General features: G+C 40.3%; 1 protein-coding gene across 3 annotated transcripts in view; it reads left to right on the forward strand.

Annotated features, from left to right (window-relative positions):
• The window catches only part of Vps52 (vacuolar protein sorting 52), a 341,955-nt gene that overhangs the window by 252,472 nt on the left and 69,413 nt on the right, over positions 1-20,070 (forward strand). For all 3 annotated transcript variants that reach the window (XM_068346101.1, XM_068346099.1, XM_068346100.1), the window contains exons 9-10: positions 17,022-17,177; positions 18,540-18,694. In XM_068346101.1, coding sequence (XP_068202202.1) covers positions 17,022-17,177; positions 18,540-18,694 — 311 coding nt within the window. The remainder of the gene's footprint in view (positions 1-17,021; positions 17,178-18,539; positions 18,695-20,070) is intronic.

A 20,070-nucleotide genomic window follows, 5' to 3' on the forward strand; every position in this document is an offset into this window, starting at 1 on the left:
AGCACCTTCAGAGAACAAATCAACCTTGCCAGTAGAGGTGACGAACACTCGTCAGATACCGCTAAAGGCATCTAGTTCCTCTTTAAACCTCTCACCTCCATTCGACACGAAACGGAGAAGCTCAGTGCCAACACTGTCTCATGAACAACATGTGGCACCTGTCTTTTCGTCCCCTCAATCATCTAAAGAGTGCAAGCACCTAGAACCGGAACTAAGAAGGTTGGAGCCAGACTTGGCTAGACTGGAACTCACGCCAATCATCACTTGGAAGAAGAGGAGATGTCAAGGACAGGTAACTCCTCCCCTGCTGACTCGTTCTATCCTCAGACCAGTAGAGGCTTGAGATCTCTGAGGGAGATCTCCCTTACGAACAATTGCAGATGGTCAATGATCAAGATTGTCTGATCCAATTGGACCTCTCCTCGCACAGAAACGGCCCAGCCCACTCTTGTTACGAGTTCTCCCAAATCAAAGGAGGGCCCGAAGAAGACTTCTTTGCTCGCCGGAATTGTATCTCGTCCTAAGGAGAGGAAAGATTACTAAAGTAGTTCCTAAGAACTGTGGCTCGAGGATTATGGCTTCGGACCAAGGACAAAGTGTGCCGAGTTTGGTTCGAACCTCCGAGAGATTAGAAGAGAGGAATCTCCATTTGAGTTTGAGAGACGTTGCTAGATCTAATGTAATTTACGGCGACCCACCCCGAGTTCCAATAGGATGCTCAAGCTGCGGAAGGTTCCAGGTCCTTGTAGCTCACCAGGTGGTGAACTTTTGGTCCTACTAGGTCCTAAAATGGCAGGGTTCAGTAATTGAAAGGTTCCATAGACAAGTGCCGAGATCAGAAACCCTCAAACTCTTCTACTCCCAAATGGAAGGTCCCTTGCTTTTCAAGGATAAGGACATTGAAACTGTAATGGAGCTATGAAGGAAGGTAAGCTAGGTCTCCCTTCTCCAAATACCGGTTATGACATGTCCTTATGCAGCAGCTCTGCCAATATAGAGGCCTCCCTCAGTAAGATCTTATGGGAACTCCAGGAGTTCAGGTGCCCCTAAGACAACCAGTAAGAAGCCCTTTCATGCCAGAGATCAGGGCAAAGGAGGAAGAGTAGGTGGACATGGACAATCCTGCTAGGGAGGGCATTCTTCCCACCATTCCACCAGTGGGAGGATGCCTGCAAAGACGGTGCCAGAGGTGGTTGGTACATGGGGCCAAAGCTTGGATGGTCTCCGTACTTCAGGCAGGATGCCTCATCCCGTTCATACTATCTCTCCCACCATTGACACGACGACCAGTAACACCGAGTTCCTGCACGAAAGGATCTGTGAAGGAACAGGCCCTCCAGGCCAAAGTCCAGACCATGCTGAAGAAGGGCGCTCTCCTAGAAGTCGTAGACAGGTCTCAAGGCTTCTTCAGTTGACTCTTTCTTGTAGAGGTGTCTGTAGGCAGGTGACCAGTTATTGACCTCTCTTTTCTGAACAAGTTTGTTCAACTAACTCTGTTCAGGAGGGAGACGGTAGACAAGGTCAGACAGGCGGTTAGATCAAGGGGACTTCATGATAAACACTGGACTTGAAGGACGCATACTTCCAGATCACAATTCATCCATCATCAAGGGAGCATCTAAGGATTGTCCTGGACGATCGGCAATACCATTTCGAGGTGCTGTGTTTCAGCCTGTCCATAGCATCTCTGGTTTTCACAAGAGTGTTCTCCTTGGTGTCATCCTGGGCACATAGGAACGTCATTCGTCTGTTAAGATACTTGAACGATTGGCTAATTCTGGCAGAGTCGGTGGCGACCCTTCTCCAACACCGTGAGAAGCTTCTCGAGTTTTTCTGCGATCTGGGGATCATAGTAAATCTCGAGAAGTCCTCCCTGCAGCCAACTCAACAACTGGTATTCTTAGGAATGCTTTTAAACACCAAACTAGGCAAGGTCTTTCCATCTGAGAGAAGAGTAGAGACTGAGGAAGGCAGTTGTTCCCTTCATACAACTAGACTCTACCAGCACATCGGTGGCTGCGTTCAAGAGGCCACCTGACTTCCCTGGAGCCCCTGGTGATTAATTGATGTTTTTGCATGTGATCTCTTTAATGGCAGCTGAAGTCCAGGTTTGGGGGTAACCTTCAGGTCTGGGTGGGACCCAAGCAAAAGAGAAACCTGAGGTGGTGGGTATCAGATACCAGCCTCCTCAGGGGAGTGTATCTTCTCTCTCCCCCTCCGGAATTGATGCTCTTTACAGACGCATCAAAAGAAGAGTGGGAGGCTCACATGTTGCAGCACACAGCCAACATTGCCACATAAACCTCCTGGAAATGAGGGCAGCCTTCCTGGCCCTCCAGCAGTTCTAGCAGCTCCTCTCAGGACACTCTGTGGTGTTGATGAGCGACAATACCACGGTAGTGGTATATATAAACAAACAAGGAGGTACCTTTTCACAGCACCTATACCGGCTAGCTGTGGAAATGCTAAAATGAACAAAGGACAACGCAGTAGTCCTGTCAGCCCATTTCATCCCGGGCAAGAGAAACATTCTCGCGGACAATCTGAGCAGAGAGACTCAGACACTTGGCTATGATTGGTCTTTAGATCGTCAGGTAGCCAACAGAGTCCTGACTTTGTGAGGTTTTCCGATAATAGACCTCTAAGCGACTTTTCTAAACAACAAGCTTCCAACGAACTTCTCTCTGGTACCAGATCACCAGGCTCTTTGGCAAGATGCTTTTCAACACCAGTTGGACAACATAGACATCTATGCGTTAACCCCTTTTGACTATCAAGAAGCATACTCAACAAGGTAAGGGCATCCGAAAACCTGTCGATGACCCTCATAGCTCTGATATGGCACCATGCGGAATGGTTCCTGGACCCTCTAAATCTGCTCATAGAAGTGCTAAGGGAGCTCCCTCAATGACATGATCTACTCAGACAACCATAGATAAGGATTTACCACAGAGCCGTGGAATCTCTATAATTTCATGCCTGGAGGTTATTCAGCGTCTCTCGAAGAGAGGCTTGCGAAAAGGATGTCTGGACACATCTGGGGTTTATCTTCTGCCGTCTATCAGGCGAATTGGGCAATCTTCTGTTTTTGGTGTCATGGAAGGAGTATCACTTTTTTCAACACCACTATCCTAGTGATAGTGGGGTTTATGTTCTACCTGCAGGAGGAAAAACTCTTCTCAGTCTCAGTTCATTGGAATTGTCTCTCCTCATACGGAATTTCGAATATACCTGTCCCGAGCTGGAAGTTAGACTGCCTCCTTGAAATGTAGTCCATGTATTGGTGTGCTACTGTTATAAGCACACATTGAGTATGTGTTGTTTCAGATGTATGTAACTGGATAACAGAATACATCTTATTAGCTTTAAAGTATTTATTCTATAAAAACAACAGAGTTAAACATCTCCATCACTGGAGGAAGCTGGGTTGGTCAGATGACCAATTCTGGTGAAGTATAGATATGAACTGACTAACTTATCGATATCACAGATATCGTATGCTTAGTTTATATTAGTTTCGTCATAAACTCGGAAGACACCTGCATCCGGTGACGTCACAAACTTTCACACGCTGAGACAATGTGTTGACGTTTAAGAAAAATGTCACATTGTCGAGGTTTGCATTGTACGTCCTTTTTATGATTTGAATGACTACAGCAAGTCCCACGGCTAGCTCCTTCATCCAACATGACATATTACGTCATGTGTTTTAAACATGTAATATTAACTATTCTAATTATTACATAAGCTCGGCCAGCTATCTCAGTTTTTTCACAAAAATTTAACAACAAGCCAAAACATGGTTACTAGGTGTGACTGGACATATGTATTATTCTTTGTTTAACTTTAGCCATAATCAACCGAGGACGAATGTCCAAATAGGCACATTAAAAAATAATAACAATAATGCATATGAAAAAGATATTACCAAAGCAAAAAGAAAAATGCATGATAAAACAAAGATCATATATATGGTACATTGCTAGCAAATGATTATATGGTACCAAAAAAAAAAAAACTACTGACTTATATATGATTCGGTAACTTGTTAAAGAATAATTGTTACCTTTGTCAGAAATATAATACTGTACTCAATTTTTTAGTGCACAAACACGAATTCCTGGTACGTACACGTACCACGGTTTCGTACATATATATATATATATATATATATATATATTTATATATAGGGCTGATATATTTTATTAGATGCCCATAGATTCTGTTATATATATATTTTTTTTTCTCTTTTCTTTTTTAACATTCCGGCTTATATATTTTTATTAGATGCCGAGAGAAAAAATGATTTATATCTTTTTTTTTTTTTTTTTTTTAAATGTTGTTTTAAATGTATTTTTAACAATGCAAATGTAGAAAATTTCCTCAATTACATATTACTAGCGTACTAACAGCTTTTCTTACAAACACTTCCCGACAATTTACTCCTTTAGCGAATGAGGTGGCCACTCAAACGGCTTTGAATTGAATCAAGTATGGAGTATTGTCGGGACTAGGCGAATCGTTCCTTTGTAGCTGCATGCTGTGCCGTAACCTACGCCAAACAAGGATGTTCACGGCGATAAATATCACCACCGTAAACGCCAATCCTGCTAGTAGTATGTGGTGAAGGATTTCCTTATAAGTCGGTGACAGGTTGTCCCTTTCGGTAAGTTTCATCAACCGCTTTGCCACATGTCTGTTGTACGGGAGAGGGAGTGCTGGCATTGTAGAGGTCCACGTGAAGTTCGCGAAGTAGGCTCGTTCTCTGATGAGTGTCCGTTGACCAGTCACCATGGAATTAGGGGAAGTCCCGATACAACCATCTGCTGCGACGAAGATGTGGGTGAAGGACGTGGATCCGTCAGGGCATGATACATTGAAGCCGTCCTTGTCGTATCGTATCCACGAGCCATTGTTCAGTCTGCAATTGAACTCATATTGTCAAAGGGATAAAGCTTATCCAGACAATTTTCACTTGTATGGGAGAGAGCACCGTCTAGCACTATACCTAACTCGCATGAATCCATTAAGTTTTTATGGAATTCAAATGAGTCGGCTGTACATATTTTTCTATCCATTGCGTCTGAACAGTGAGTTAATTGATTTAAGTCTTTAATGACCGTATATGTTTCCTTGTTTGGGGAAATCAATACGTGTCCTGTCAAACTGGATATTACTGGATTTGAGTGATTCGTCATGAAAGTCGGAAATGGTGATATCCTGTAAGATTGCCAGGCATCAGAAGAATCAAAGGGAATTGTAATCATAATCTTGTTATTATCTACGTTTACTGTAATTAGGCTGTAATAAAATTCTAACCTATGTTCGTCTAACAAAGGAACATAGCCTAGTTTATCCCTTCCGTTCTCCAGAATTAACTTTAAGTAACTTATAGGCAACAAATGGGGCGACAATACACCTTTAGTTGCTAACGTGATAGCTTCTACATAATTCTTGGATTTCTCAATGAAATGTGCAATTCTGTTATGTATGTGATCTATCTTTGAATCATAATACGTTAATGTTGCCAACAAATCTTGTACTTCCATAATCTGAACGATATTATTTGAATGTTCATTTAATAATTCCATAATTTTATTGATTGAAGCTAACTGATTCCTTAGTTCTAACATAATCAATTCATCTTCATGAGTCAAGAACTCAATTTTCTTATTTTGATTACTAATTTTAAGACGATTGGAAATTCCTAAACCTAAACTTGCAACAGACCCAAAGATGCTTAATGCAGCATAAATAAACGGATTTCGTCTTTCTTTATGTTCGTGTCCTACAGTCCACATCAAAAGGTCATAAGCCAAAGATCCTGTCTCGTCAGTCTTATTTTTCAAGTCATCAGATAGCATCTCTGCAACTTTTAATGTTGATCCAAGCAAACTCTCTGTAGTCAAATGAAAATGTCTTCTATGCAACTCATCCAATGAGGCAGAAAACCTTGAAATGGCGGTTCTTAAGCTAGTGACATCATTCTCTTGAAGAAAAATTGCTTGCATATTCACTTCTACAATTACGTTGGTTGATGTAATAAAAATGTCTTCTTGTCTTTCAACTATATTGCCATATTTAAAATATATACTTTTAGTTTTAGAGCTCATCCCACACGAGAAAAATGTCTGAGCGAACAATATCACTCCCAACAACAAAAAATTCATCTTGGAAACCTGTAACGAGAAAAATATATGTAATTACTCCTGTATTAAAAAGAAAACTTTTAATCACATAAAATAAAACAAAATTTTCCCTCACTTCTTTTCCTCTCTTTTCCTTTTAATTTCTTATGTGAGCCAATGGTACTATTCTCTCATCCGTGGGTTGGGATACGTTTTGAACTCTAAACCTATTGGCCGTTAATGTTTCCAAAATGTTAAATGGGCTTTCAAACTTAGGTGTTAGTTTATAATTGAGCCCTTTTCGTACATTGATTTTAATATATACGTTATCACCCACGGTATATGTTTTAGTTGGTTTCGCTGTTTTATCATGATTCCTTTTCATTATGATTTGTGATTCTTCTAAATTCTTTCGAAGGATATCATATCGACTTATACTTGCATTTATACATTCTTTTAAAGGATTTGATAGATTAGTTGTAGGCGTTAATACATGGAAAGGCGTTCTAACTGGGGTACCATACAATGCTTCATGCGGTGACATTTTAATTGATATATGATATGAATGATTCAGAGTACTCAGTGCCGCCGGTATTGCAATATCCCAGTTGGGGTCTGATCCCTCTAGTGTTACCCTCAATATATTCAATATCTTCCTATTTGCTCTTTCCACTAGCCCATTCGACTCTGGGTGATATATCATGGCATTAATTTTCTTTATGTTGAGGAATTCACACAATGAGGTAAGAAAGTGATTATTAAATTCACCACCCGAGTCTGAGATTATCATGTGTGGAATTCCATGTTTACAAATGTAACACTCGTAAAACTTCCTAGCGCATTCAATCGCAGTTTTAGTTTTAAGCGCTATTAGTTCTGTATATCGAGTTAAAGCATCTATAATTACTAAGAGGTGCTTATTTCCTCTGTCTGACTCGTAAAATCCTGTTAACAAATCTAAATGTATTCTTTCAAAGGGTTGATTGGGCACAGGATAAACTCCTAGGCTGACAGGTGTTTTCGTATGCCCTTTGTTTTCCTGACATGTGCGACAATTAGCTATGGGTCTTTTAATATCTGTAAGCATTGTATGCCAATAAAACAATGATTTGGCTTTCTGTGACATTAATGAGAACCCCGGGTGTCCATGTAATGGATTTGAATGCAACCAATTCAGGACAGTGGAAATAAGTGAGATTGGTACTACTACCTGGTCGTTAGTTACATGTGGTGTATTGCGGGTTTTCCTTGTCACAGTCCTACACAGAATATTATCTTTGATTATATAATTCTGCTGCTTATACTTGATATATTCCTTTTCCTTATGACTGCCTTTCAAAGCATTTATAATTGTTTCTATTTTCTGATCTTTTCTTTGCTCAGTCTGTAACAATTCAGCGCTCCAGCCTAAATCTTCTTGTTCAGATATTGTTTTTACAATAGGCATGGATGTTGATATATCTATTAATTCAGCTAAAGGCTCCGTACAAGATGACACGGGGTTGCGTGATAATGCATCCGCAATGATATTTGCTTTCCCAGGTAAATACCCGATTCTTGCGCCAAAATCTTGAATGATCAAATGCCACCGAGTTCGTTTAGGGCTGTGGTTGAAGCCTTTAAAGAACTCTGTTAGTGGTTTATGGTCAGTAAGAACCTTAACGGGATAACCGTAAATTATGAACTTAAAATGCACTAGCGAATTAACAATAGCTAGCCCTTCCTTGTCTATTACTGCATACTTACTTTCGGAAGTTCTCAATTTTCGAGAATAGAAAGCTATCGGGAAAAATTGTTTATCATATTGCTGAAGCAATACCCCTCCTAATCCTAAGTCTGAGGCGTCTGTTGCAATGAAGAATTCCTTACCGAAGTCAGGAAATTTTAAGATAGGAGAACTACACAGTTCATCTTTCAAAGTATTAAACGCCTGTTGATGTTGCTCAGACCATATGAAATCTACGCCCTTCTTCGTAAGATCAGTTAAAGGAGCGGCTATTATTGAATAGTTGCGTATAAAACGCCTGTAATATCCACTACAACACAGAAATTGCTGTATTCCCTTGACATTAGTAGGTATGGGAAAATTACGTATAGCCGACACCTTATCATGGACTACTTTAAGACCTTGGCTTGACACCATGAAACCCAAATATATTAATTCTGTTTTGAAAAATTCACACTTACTAATCTTTACCCTTAAGTTATGTTGTCTTAATCTCTGTAGTACTAGTTCTAACTTACGTAGATGTTCTTCTAAGGTGTTGGAAAAGATTACAAGATCATCCATATAGGCATGCAATATATCCCCTAACAAGTCTCCAAACACTATGTTAATCATTCTTGTAAATGTTATAGGAGCACAACGTAAACCAAAAGGCATCCGTAAAAATTCATAATGTCCCCTGGCTGTGCTGAAGGCTGTGTATGGGATACTATCTTCTTCTAATGATATCTAGTGAAAGCCTTTAAGTAAGTCCAAACTGGTAAAATATTTATTCTGACCTAACAAAGACAAAATATCGTCAGTACATGGCACTGGGAATCGATCAGGGATCGTTTCCTCGTTTAGACGACGAAAGTCGACGCAGATACGCCATGTTCGATCTTTTTTCGGTACAACTATTAAAGGAAAATTATAAGGGCTGTTTGATTTCCTAATGACTCCTTCTTCTAGCATTTTACCTACTTCATCATTTATTTCATTCTGGAATTTCATAGGGAGTCTGTACGAGGGTACATAAATAATTTTCTGCTTGTCCTTTAACCTTATTTGATGCTCGATCACATCTGTTTTTCCTAAGGATCCATCCGTAGTGGAAAAAACATCATGATATTTAGTTAAAAGTTCAAAAATTTTCTGCTGAATTTCTTCGTCTTGAATGTCCTTATTGATTTTATTTTTAATAGATCGCAAAAGGGATTCATCCGCAACTGATTGAGAGTGATTGATTTCAGCAACGGTAAGAATACGATGTTTATAAACTTCTACATCCAAGATATGTTGATTTTTGTGAATTACTAAAGTTTTATTTAAATGATTACAGACTTCAATATTACATTGTTGATGTGAGCCTACTGTATAAATAGCTTGTGTGACAGACAATCCGTTAGTTTTCAAAGTATCGGAAAGGATTAATATTTCAGATCCCGGTAGTGTTTTCTTTATTTGCACTATTAAATTCGAAGGTATGTTTGGTTCGATAGATTGCGTGCAAGATGATATTACGGGTGAACGAGAATTCTGCTGGGTCGCGTATATTATTTCTTTATTAGTGAGACAAGTTATTGGTTCTTCAACGTACGTTACGGTTACATTTGTCGTCTCCTTTTTATCCAAAACTGATTTTAAGGTATTAGAAGACTTATAGAATTTCCCTTTGATATACACGCCGTGCTTGGCAGGAGCTAAGATAATGTTTTGATTTCCCATAGATGGGTATCCTATAATTACAGCTGGATACATATTAATGTTTACAACAACAAATGTATCGGCAAACGTGCGATTACCGACTCTGAACTGAACATGAGTTATGCCTATGACATTTAACTCGTTATTTCCTATACCTGAAAGTCTAATTCCTGATTTTTCAATCGGAAAGTTCGAAAACAACAAATGATGTGTCTTCAAATCCATGATATTACGTGGACTACCAGAGTCAAAAAATAATGTAAAGGATTTGTGTTCTAAATTTACAGCATATAAGGTTGGCCGTAACTCATTTTGGCTTATTATTGTATGAATTCGTTGCAAATCTACGGGAGCATGCACTGTTTTACTTAATTCGGCCGTGTGTTTCATAGGAAAATCTATTGTCTCACAATTATCTGATAAAACATTAAATTGATTATTCAATACTATTGATGTTGACATGAATGACCTTGACCCAACATCACTCTCTTCCCCTCTAGAGTTAACTATGTGGTATTTGCTTTGCTCTGCACATTCTGAAAATTAGTCTGACCTTGCGAGGTTTGGTTTGACGACCCAGGCTCAGCGATATTTGAAGAAGTGTTTGTTTGTTTTGAACTCTAAACCTATTGGCCGTTAATGTTTCCAAAATGTTAAATGGGCCTTCAAACTTAGGTGTTAGTTTATAATTGAGCCCTTTTCGTACATTGATTTTAATATATACGTTATCACCCACGGTATATGTTTTAGTTGGTTTCGCTGTTTTATCATGATTCCTTTTCATTATGATTTGTGATTCTTCTAAATTCTTTCGAAGGATATCATATCGACTTATACTTGCATTTATACATTCTTTTAAAGGATTTGATAGATTAGTTGTAGGCGTTAATACATGGAAAGGCGTTCTAACTGGATACATATTAATGTTTTTTACAACAACAAATGTATCGGCAAACGTGCGATTACCGACTCTGAACTGAACATGAGTTATGCCTATGACATTTAACTCATTATTTCCTATACCTGAAAGTCTAATTCCTGATTTTTCAATCGGAAAGTTCGAAAACAACAAATGATGTGTCTTCAAATCCATGATATTACGTGGACTACCAGAGTCAAAAAATAACGTAAAGGATTTGTGTTCTAAATTTACAGCATATAAGGTTGGCTGTAACTCATTTTGGCTTATTATTGTATGAATTCGTTGCAAATCTACGGGAGCATGCACTGTTTTAATTAATTCGGCCGTGTGTTTCATAGGAAAATCTATTATCTCACAATTATCTGATAAAACATTAAATTGATTATTCAATACTATTGATGTTGACATGAATGACCTTGACCCAACATCACTCTCTTCCCCTCTAGAGTTAACTATGTGGTATTTGCTTTGCTCTGCACATTCTGAAAATTAGTCTGACCTTGCGAGGTTTGGTTTGACGACCCAGGCTCAGCGATATTTGAAGAAGTGTTTGTTTGTTTTGGACTCTGAACTGCATTGACATTTGGTTGTTTCTTCTTATTGTTAAAATGAGGATTTTTCTTTTTATTTCCATATGGAACTGACTGTGGAATTGACTGTGTATTTCTGGGATATTGTTGTGTCTTACGCGAGTAACATTGACTATATGAATGCGTTGCAGTGTTGTGAATTGAGCAAAATTTCGTTCTGCAGTCTGCGCTTATGTGACCTTGACGTTTGCAGTTATAACACGTCATTCCCGCTACTGGACTGCTAACTACGTTCACTGTTTGTGGTTTTGTTTCATTCTTTGCAAAAACTTGAGTTAACACGGGATCGAGATCTGGACACTTGGACATGTGTTTCTTTATCTGTTTATAGACATCCAATTCCGTACTTGCAGGCGTTAACTTCTTATCAAAACACCGCACTAAAGCTTCAGGCAACATAAGTGTCATGCAAGTTAAATACATTACAGTAATCGTAAAAAATCTTTCACGGAGATGTTATCGTTAGTAACCCAAGTGGAATGACCTAAAATGTCCTGATATTCGTTAAGCCTATCAGCTATGAGAGCTGCTCTCTCAATAACATTAAGCCGATTCATAGTGGCTTGATTAAGTGTATTTCGTAACGTTAATACTACATCCAAGGCTTCCTCACCCCCATAGATCGCGCGTAACCTAACTTTGAAATCATCCCAAGTAACTGCTTCTTGAAATGAAACACCTCTTAAATACGCACTCGCATCCCCCTTAGAAAAATCTATAAAACTGTTAGCTTCTTGTAATTGTACAAAAGGGTCTACGATTTGTTTGGCATTTAAATGGGCATCGACGGATGAAATCCATGACTCCACATTTTGTGGCAAGAACCCGTTGACTCGACCCTGAAAAGGAAGGATTGCTGACCTGGCATTTACAAGCGTCACAATTGGAGGAGGATTAGTCTGGCCTACACCACTAGGTCCAGGGGAAGGACTCACAGGAGGAGTCATGACTGCTGTATTTTTTTTCCTATCTCTTCGACCCCTTGCAATTCTATCAAAATATCTATATGAGTACAGACGCCCACTGCCTAAACGCATATGTATAACAAAATTCCCCAAACAATGTCACTAATCCCATAACATTCCCCGAGAATTTCTGAAAGAAAAAGGAATTAGCACAAAGAAAGAGAAATTCTAAATGAGAATTCAGAGTTTCCTTTAACAAAGATTAGCAATTCACTCACCCCAGTAATAATCGACTAACGACTCGTGATAACTACACTTCACTGCCCAAACTGGAATGAATTAAAAAAATTTGTACTTAGCTTATATATGGATCTGCGTGATGTCGACACGTCCTCTCTCTCTCTCTCTCTCTTGATGTTTTGTTAGCGATGTATCGTTCGAGTTTCTTGTTGAATGTAGTGCTTCCTGGGTATGTTTTGCAATTGTTGAACGCCAGTCCTTGGGTTTCCTAGGATGTTGATTGAAGATTCAATTGGTATTCATAACATTTGTTAATGTTAACTGTTCCGTTGGACTATAACACTTAGTTAAAATTGTAGATTCATGTAGATAATGTTGAGTTCTTGAAGATCTTTCTCAGGTTTTACAGCTTTTATTTTGAAGTCTTGAAGATCTTTCTCTGGTTTTACAGCTTTTATTTTGAAGTCTTGAAGATCTTTCTCTGGTTTTACAGCTTTTATTTTGAAGTCTTGAAGATTTTTCTCTAATTCTTAGAGTTTAACCGCTGCCACCATTTATTGGTGTGCTACTGTTATAAGCACACATTGAGTATGTGTTGTTTCAGATGTATGTAACTGGATAACAGAATACATCTTATTAGCTTTAAAGTATTTATTCTATAAAAACAACAGAGTTAAACATCTCCATCACTGGAGGAAGCTGGGTTGGTCAGATGACCAATTCTGGTGAAGTATAGATATGAACTGACTAACTTATCGATATCACAGATATCGTATGCTTAGTTTATATTAGTTTCGTCATAAACTCGGAAGACACCTGCATCCGGTGACGTCACAAACTTTCACACGCTGAGACAATGTGTTGACGTTTAAGAAAAATGTAACATTGTCGAGGTTTGCATTGTACGTCCTGTTTATGATTTGAATGACTACAGCAAGTCCCACGGCTAGCTCCTTCATCCAACATGACATATTACGTCATGTGTTTTAAACATGTAATATTAACTATTCTAATTATTACACATGTACTGTACTATGGTCCCTGAAAACCACTATGTCAGGCATCAGATCTTCACCTGATAGTTATTATGCTCGCTCCAGCCTCGGCCAAGAGAGTCGGTGAATTACTGTACACAATCTTCGTATAATGTCTTCCATTCAAATGGATGGAGACAGGCAATACTCGGCTTTGTCTATAAGTTTGTTGCAAAGACTCAAAGTCCGGCTGTAGCTGATTTTAGATTCGGGCCCGTCTGGATGGAGTCTCTGCAATGTAACCAATGACCCAGATCAATTGCTGCTATGTCCAGTGTGGGCACTGAGGTGCTACCTCAAACAGACCACAGGAGTTCGGCCTCAAGTTAACAGAATATTTGATAGCATTGGAAGGGTTAAGAGGAGAGTCACAAAGAATATGATCTCTGCGTGGATTCACAAGGTGATAAATCGATCCTTCAATCCTTACTCTTCCCTGCAAGGGCGAAAACTCAAGAGTTCCACGATGTTAGGGGCATTTGCACGACCCTAGAATTAAAAAAAAAAAATTCTATGCTGCACAGGTTTTGCATGTGGGTGTATGGAAGCATCAGAAAACCTTCACCGCCCATTACAAGCAAGATGTTACCCACTGGAAAATGGAGAAATTCTCCATCGGTCCTGTGGTGGCTGCAAAAGTGGTCTAATAATGTCAAGCTCATTAATTGGACAAGTAGCAGATGGTTGAAGGCAGATGTTACCCAGGATTTAGTCTTTGATGAATGATAAGAGTGACTGGCATCTTTTCTTCATCTTCCCCTGTTTGGGAACGGCACCTATAGTACATTGTAAGCTGGCCTCCTCCATCTGCAGGTAAGAACCACTTCCCTTGTGTAACCTGATATATATTCATATATTTGTTATGTCTCCAATCTCCTAGCGAGGTGGAATCTGGCAATGTCCCAAGATTTCCTACCCGGAGAAGTCAAATTGCTTAGTGTTCACACAATCACATGGATTGCCCAGGCCACTATCGCATGCGTATGCATGAGAGATTACCGAGTTGTCAGGATGATTCCTCTACAAGCTTTTGCAAAGAACGGAGGAACACCCCAGGTAAAAAATCAGCCAGTTGGTTAGGACTTCCACCCACCTAAATGTGAGTCTTTCCCTATAAAATACAAAATGGTTTGCATTTAGTGACAATAAATGACAATTGTTCCTTTGCAAAATACAAACCTTCCGCTCTTTACTTTGGAATATTATTTCGTTGAAGCTGAAAGCAGCCAATAAGCTTTTTTGTTAGGATTTATCTACAGTACCTACTGCTAGTTAGCGGGGTGGAGCGGGGTAGGTTAATCCTCCTGCTCACACTGGCACTAGCGACTAACCATTACTTTTTATTTTGGCTCGCTAGAGTAAAGACATAGTCCTTCTCTCCCACCAAACAAACCGGTTAAAAGCTACTGGATTAAAATTTAATAAAAAGTCCCCTTATTTTAGACCTACCTTCCTTGGAGCTCATGGGTTCCCTGTGCAAGAAAGGTAGCAAGAGATCTTTAGCTTCTATTTCTGCTGCTAGCCCAACGTTCCCTCTGCTTCGGCAGGTGGGCATGAACTGTAGATGACAAGAACTCCTTGCTATGACTAGTCGGATAACCCTTCGGGGTAAACATAGACATGAGCTACGGCTACGTTTCACAGTCAACACTTGATGTCGACCTTCAACTTGATGAGGCTGAACCCTAGCTCGTTGATGGGAAGCAGAGCGTACTGCCCGGAGGTTCGCCTCCAGGTGTTGGATAATTTTCTTTTTCAAGGGAGAGGTAACCTCCACCAGGTGTTGAGCTACTTTTCTTTCCGAGGGAGAGTCACTGGTAATCCCCCGCTTGGAGGGAGATTTACAGAATGCGGCAACAGAGGTTTGTCATCTTTCCCATATGTAGGAGCGACTACCATCATCTATGGGGTTTCCCCTTCAGGGATTCCTCCTGCTGATCCTAGGTGTAAATCCACAGTTCCTCCTCCTCAAGAGCCCCTGGTGCCTTCCATCCCTCCCCTTAAGAGGAAACAAGGAGCAGCTGAACAGCAGGACTCATCCCGGATCAAGCTGACATCAGTACGGACTTCAAAGAGGAGGCTCAGCATTGTTGTCCTCTCTCTTGCGTGACTAGGCTCTCACTCTCATTTTTCTAACCAAGAGTCTCTCCCTCCTTGAGAAGAGTCTTTGGTGAGTGTTTTCCACCCCTCTCCTATTGAGGTGGTTCCACTGGAACAGTGACTAGTCTCTAAACCTGAATGAGAGAACATCTCTCCCTCAGGAGGAGAGACACGAACGGATGATCGTTCAAGACCTTCACTCTTGGAGGAATTCATTCCTCCTTGGAAGGAGTTGAAGGACGCCAAGACTCTGCCCATATCTTCGGCAAGGGTATCGAATCGAGACAACCAGGATGATCCTAAACAACCATCTCGGAACCCTGCAGGGGTGTCAGCAAGTGACACCCATCGTGCAAGGGACGACCTCAACCCACCCCGAGATGATGTCTCGTGGGTGGATGCCTTCAATAACAACGATGACCATCTCCCTAGAGCTGCTAGTCCGAAGCTATCAGAGGCAGAGCAGAATGAGTCAGAGCACGCCTTCTGGCAGGTCTTGTCCTGCATGAGGACAATTAATGGGTTATCTCATCCAGCAGTGGCCCCTCAAGAGGGCAAAGACTTGGTCTTGGACCATGTCTAAGGCACCCATAAGCCCCTAAAACCAATGTGGCCTCGCTCTGCTCTAATGTTAATATACCCGTATTGGATATGTCTTGGCAACCTCTGAAGATCTCTATGACCTTGGAAGAACTCTTACCTAGACAGTCACATTGCTAGTATCACGAGCACATAGCTTGTGTAGGCCATGGACCATGCATAGCATGGCTTTAGCAAGGTGTAGGATTTCCACCAATTATGTACAAATGCTGACACCATACATTACAAGGTCACCATCACCATATCAGCTCATCCTTCTTGCAAAACAAGACAGAATTGTGAGAAACAGATAAATGGAAATTAAATAGAAAAAAATACATAAATAAAAAACTATAAGCCCACAATGTTCTCTTATTGTTGTGATATATGAGGTTTTTGGTCTGGGGTGTGTTAGAAGATCTTATGTTTTTTCCTATGATACCCTATGTGCATGTTCATTCTTCCAATACTTGGAGCATGTATGTGTGTGGTCTGTAAAAGAAATTAATCCAAGACTGCATCCTAGGGATAGGGTTTTGGGAGTACTGTGTCTTATACCTTGTTGATTTTTTGGTTAATGTTATAGTTAGGGTATCCAGTACTTGACTATGACTTTGTGACCTGGTGTAGATCTTTATTGATGGTATACTAGGAGATTCAGTGGTAAAATGCTTTCCTAATATAAGCACTGGTAACCCCATCCCTTATAGCTATTTCCACATTTAAGCGAAAGGCATATTTTATTGCATTTCTTTAATATACCAATAAAGAGGACAGATTTCCCTTGGAGAGGATGGTCAAATATCAGTGAGATAGAAAAGATCTTCAGTATATCTTGTCATACAGATGCCAGACTTGTGATTTGAAAGAGTGCACCTGGATTGAAGGCATTTGAAAAGTCTGAATCTTTATAATTTTAACTACTTTGAAAATTAAGATTAAGTTAATTTTATACTTTGTAAAGTGGGTTTAGTATTGTCTGGTGATACACTAGTCAATGTAATTTTTATGTATTTTAGTTGTATTCAATTTGAAAAGTTAGGAATCAGTCTACTTTTCTTTTATCTGATACCTGTTTCAGCTTGCTTAACTTATTAATTTTATTTTTCAGTACCCTTTTGAAGTGCTCTTCAGAAGTCAGCAGTATGCATTGATGGATAATGGCTGCAGAGAATACATTTTCCTCACAGAATTCTTCATGGTTCGAGATGCAGATGCGCAAAAGCTTTTCATGACTGTTATGGGAAAAACTCTGCAACATGTACAGGTTATACCATTAAAATCTTGTATTCTTAGCAAGAAAATTACCTTATGCTAATTTTTTTTGTGAACTTAGAAAGTGTCAAAATCTAATAATTTGAGGTTATTTATGAGTGATCATTGTTTTATTAGGCGTTGTATTGTTCTCAATTGAATGTCATCTCCATTGAGAATTCATCATATAAAATTTATTACATTGAAGAGTTTATAACATGATCCTTGTTAGTGTCCTCTTCTATTCTCCCCAGACTCTTATCCCTTTGTATCGGTTAAGAGGGTTTAGAGAAGCAACTACTGAACTGGAAACCAAAGAATATGATTCACAATAATTGCTCCTAGCTAAGTTAACTAGGATTTTTTTCTCCTTTTACCCTATCCAATCTCCTCTTCTTCTGTCTTGATGAACTCTGTAGTCAACATAAGTTTAGGTTCATATGCAAATTAGGTTACTCTTAGATAGTGAAAAATTGTGAGGAGCAACAGCAGGTGCATCTTCCTCAGAATTTGAGTTGGTGACATGGCTGAGTGAGCAAAATAATTTGTCAAACCCTACTCTTTGTGCTAAGAGAAGAGTTGATTGGAGAAGTACAAGAGGAAGGCCAAGGTTTGGGTGGATGGATGGAGTGAAGAAAGCTCTGGGTGATAGGAGGATAGATGTGAGAGAGGCAAGAGAGCATGCTAGAAATAGGAATGGATGGCGAGCGATTGTGACGCAGTTCCGGTAGGCCTCGCTGCTTCCTCTGGTGCTTTGGATGACCGCGGAGGTAGCAGCAGTAGGGGATTTAGCGTTTTGAAGCTTCATCTGTGATGGATAACAGGGGAGGTTGGGCTGTGGTACCCTAGCAGTACCAGCCAAACTCGGTTGAGTCCCTTGTCAGGCTGGGAGGAATGTAGAGAGGAGAGGTCCCCTTTTTTGTTTCATTTGTTTGATGTCGGCTACCCCCCAAAATTGGCGGAAGTGCCTTGGTATATGTATGTATGTATGTACTCTTTGTGCTAATCACGGCTAAATGAACAGGCAACTCCAAAGGCACTTAGGGTAAAATATAAATGTTCATCTCCTTCAGGCCCTGTGTATAGGGGGGAATCTATTCTAGATTAATTGAGAAATTTATCTTAAGAGAATCAGTATAGCAGCAAATTCACAGACATCAACATTTATCAAATTTTTGAAAGAAACACCATGTTTAACGTAAAATTAATGTACTTCATAACTGCATGGCATTATACATTTACTGTGGTCTGAGATTTTGGACTTGGTAATACTGAAAGAATCATGTATGGTCACCTATAAACAGTGCTGTAATTCATGGAATTTTCTGGTTTTATTTATGAGATATTTGAAATATTTTCTTCTATTACTTTGCAGAAAGAAGTTTGTGGTGTAGTCATGGGATGCTATGATTCAATTGCTTTGTATTTGTGTGTGCACTTGATTCACCAATATCGACTACTCTGCCATAAACGAGCTGTTCCTTCACTGGACAATCATTGGGAACAACTGCTCCATATGATATGGCCAAGGTAAAAAATATGTAATCCAACATTTAAGTAGAAATATATTTAGTATCACTCTATGTTTCTATTTTGACAATGTGTAATATACAAAAATTAGTTGTTCTGACACTTACACAAACCCTTTCTCTCTTTATTAAGGAATATACTTTCAGCAAAGCTGAAAGAGACTAGTCATAAGACTTTTAGCAAGGTATGATGATGATGATGATGATTACCTCACTGCTAGTTAGCGGGGGTCGGGGGTAGTACTTGCTACCCCGCTCTCACACACACACACACACACACACACACCTGTGGTCTATCACCACTTTTTCTTTTGGCTGGGTAGAGAACAGAAGTTGTCTCTATCTACCGCTTAACGCTTTTGACTGGCCTTTGACTAGTTTTATTGTGCAGGTATGAGTGTTGCTATTTAGGAGTCGGCATGGGGGAAGTCAGATAGGAATTCGTCTCTTTCAGGGTTTTCCTCAAGTAAAGCAGCTCTGCCCTCCTCCTCAGGGAGTCGCTCTCTGTTGATGCATTTTCACCTTTTCTTCAAGAAGGCTGCTTGTGGCCAACTCAGAGCTCAACCTCAGTCTTGCTCCTCTGCACTGACGACACCTGACTCCCTTGTTCTAAGATGGCTCAGCTGGCAGAGTGAATGCAAAGTCTGAAGTATGTTCTTGCTCCTCTAAGAGAATACCTTTCCCGTTCACGGGGTAGGTCTTCTTCTGAGTGGTCTCTCTAGCACTGACAATGGCGCACTCCCTCGTTCTGAGATGGCTCAACCAGCATAGGGAGTGCAAAGTATGAAGCATGTTCTTGCTCCTCTCAGGGGACACCTTTCCCATTCATGGGTTAGGTTTAGTCCGGAGAGGTCTCCTCCGCTCCTCACGACTGCGCACTCCCTCGTTTTATGGAAGGAGTGCAACATCTGAAGCATGTTCCTGCTCCTCTCAGGGGACACCTTTCCCGTTCACGGGTTAGGTCTTCCCCTGATTGGTCTAAGATGAGGCTGACCCTGAACTCAACCTTGGTCTTGCTTCTCAACGAGCTGATGATGGTGCACCCCCTCATTATGAGATGACTCAGCCGGCAGAGGGGGTGCAAGTCCGATACATGTTCCTGCTTCTCTGAGGGGACTCCCTTCCCATTTGCGGGTTAGGCCTTCTCCTAAGTAGTCTCCGTCATGCCGGGTGACGAGTAGGGTTTTAGACTCGTCTATGCCCTTCTCTAGCCCCTCGGAGCGGCAATCTTCGTCCTTCACTTCTCCGACCAGCAGACGACTAGCGCGAACCAATCGTCAGGATCGCCCTCATTCCTCCTAATGCTGGATTAGGAGGGTGACCCAGTATCTTCGGAAGCAGTATCATCGTTGTAGGCACAAGTGTTTGGCAACTTTC

This window comes from Palaemon carinicauda, chromosome 22, assembly GCF_036898095.1.
Source record: "Palaemon carinicauda isolate YSFRI2023 chromosome 22, ASM3689809v2, whole genome shotgun sequence".
Taxonomy (NCBI): domain Eukaryota; kingdom Metazoa; phylum Arthropoda; class Malacostraca; order Decapoda; family Palaemonidae; genus Palaemon; species Palaemon carinicauda.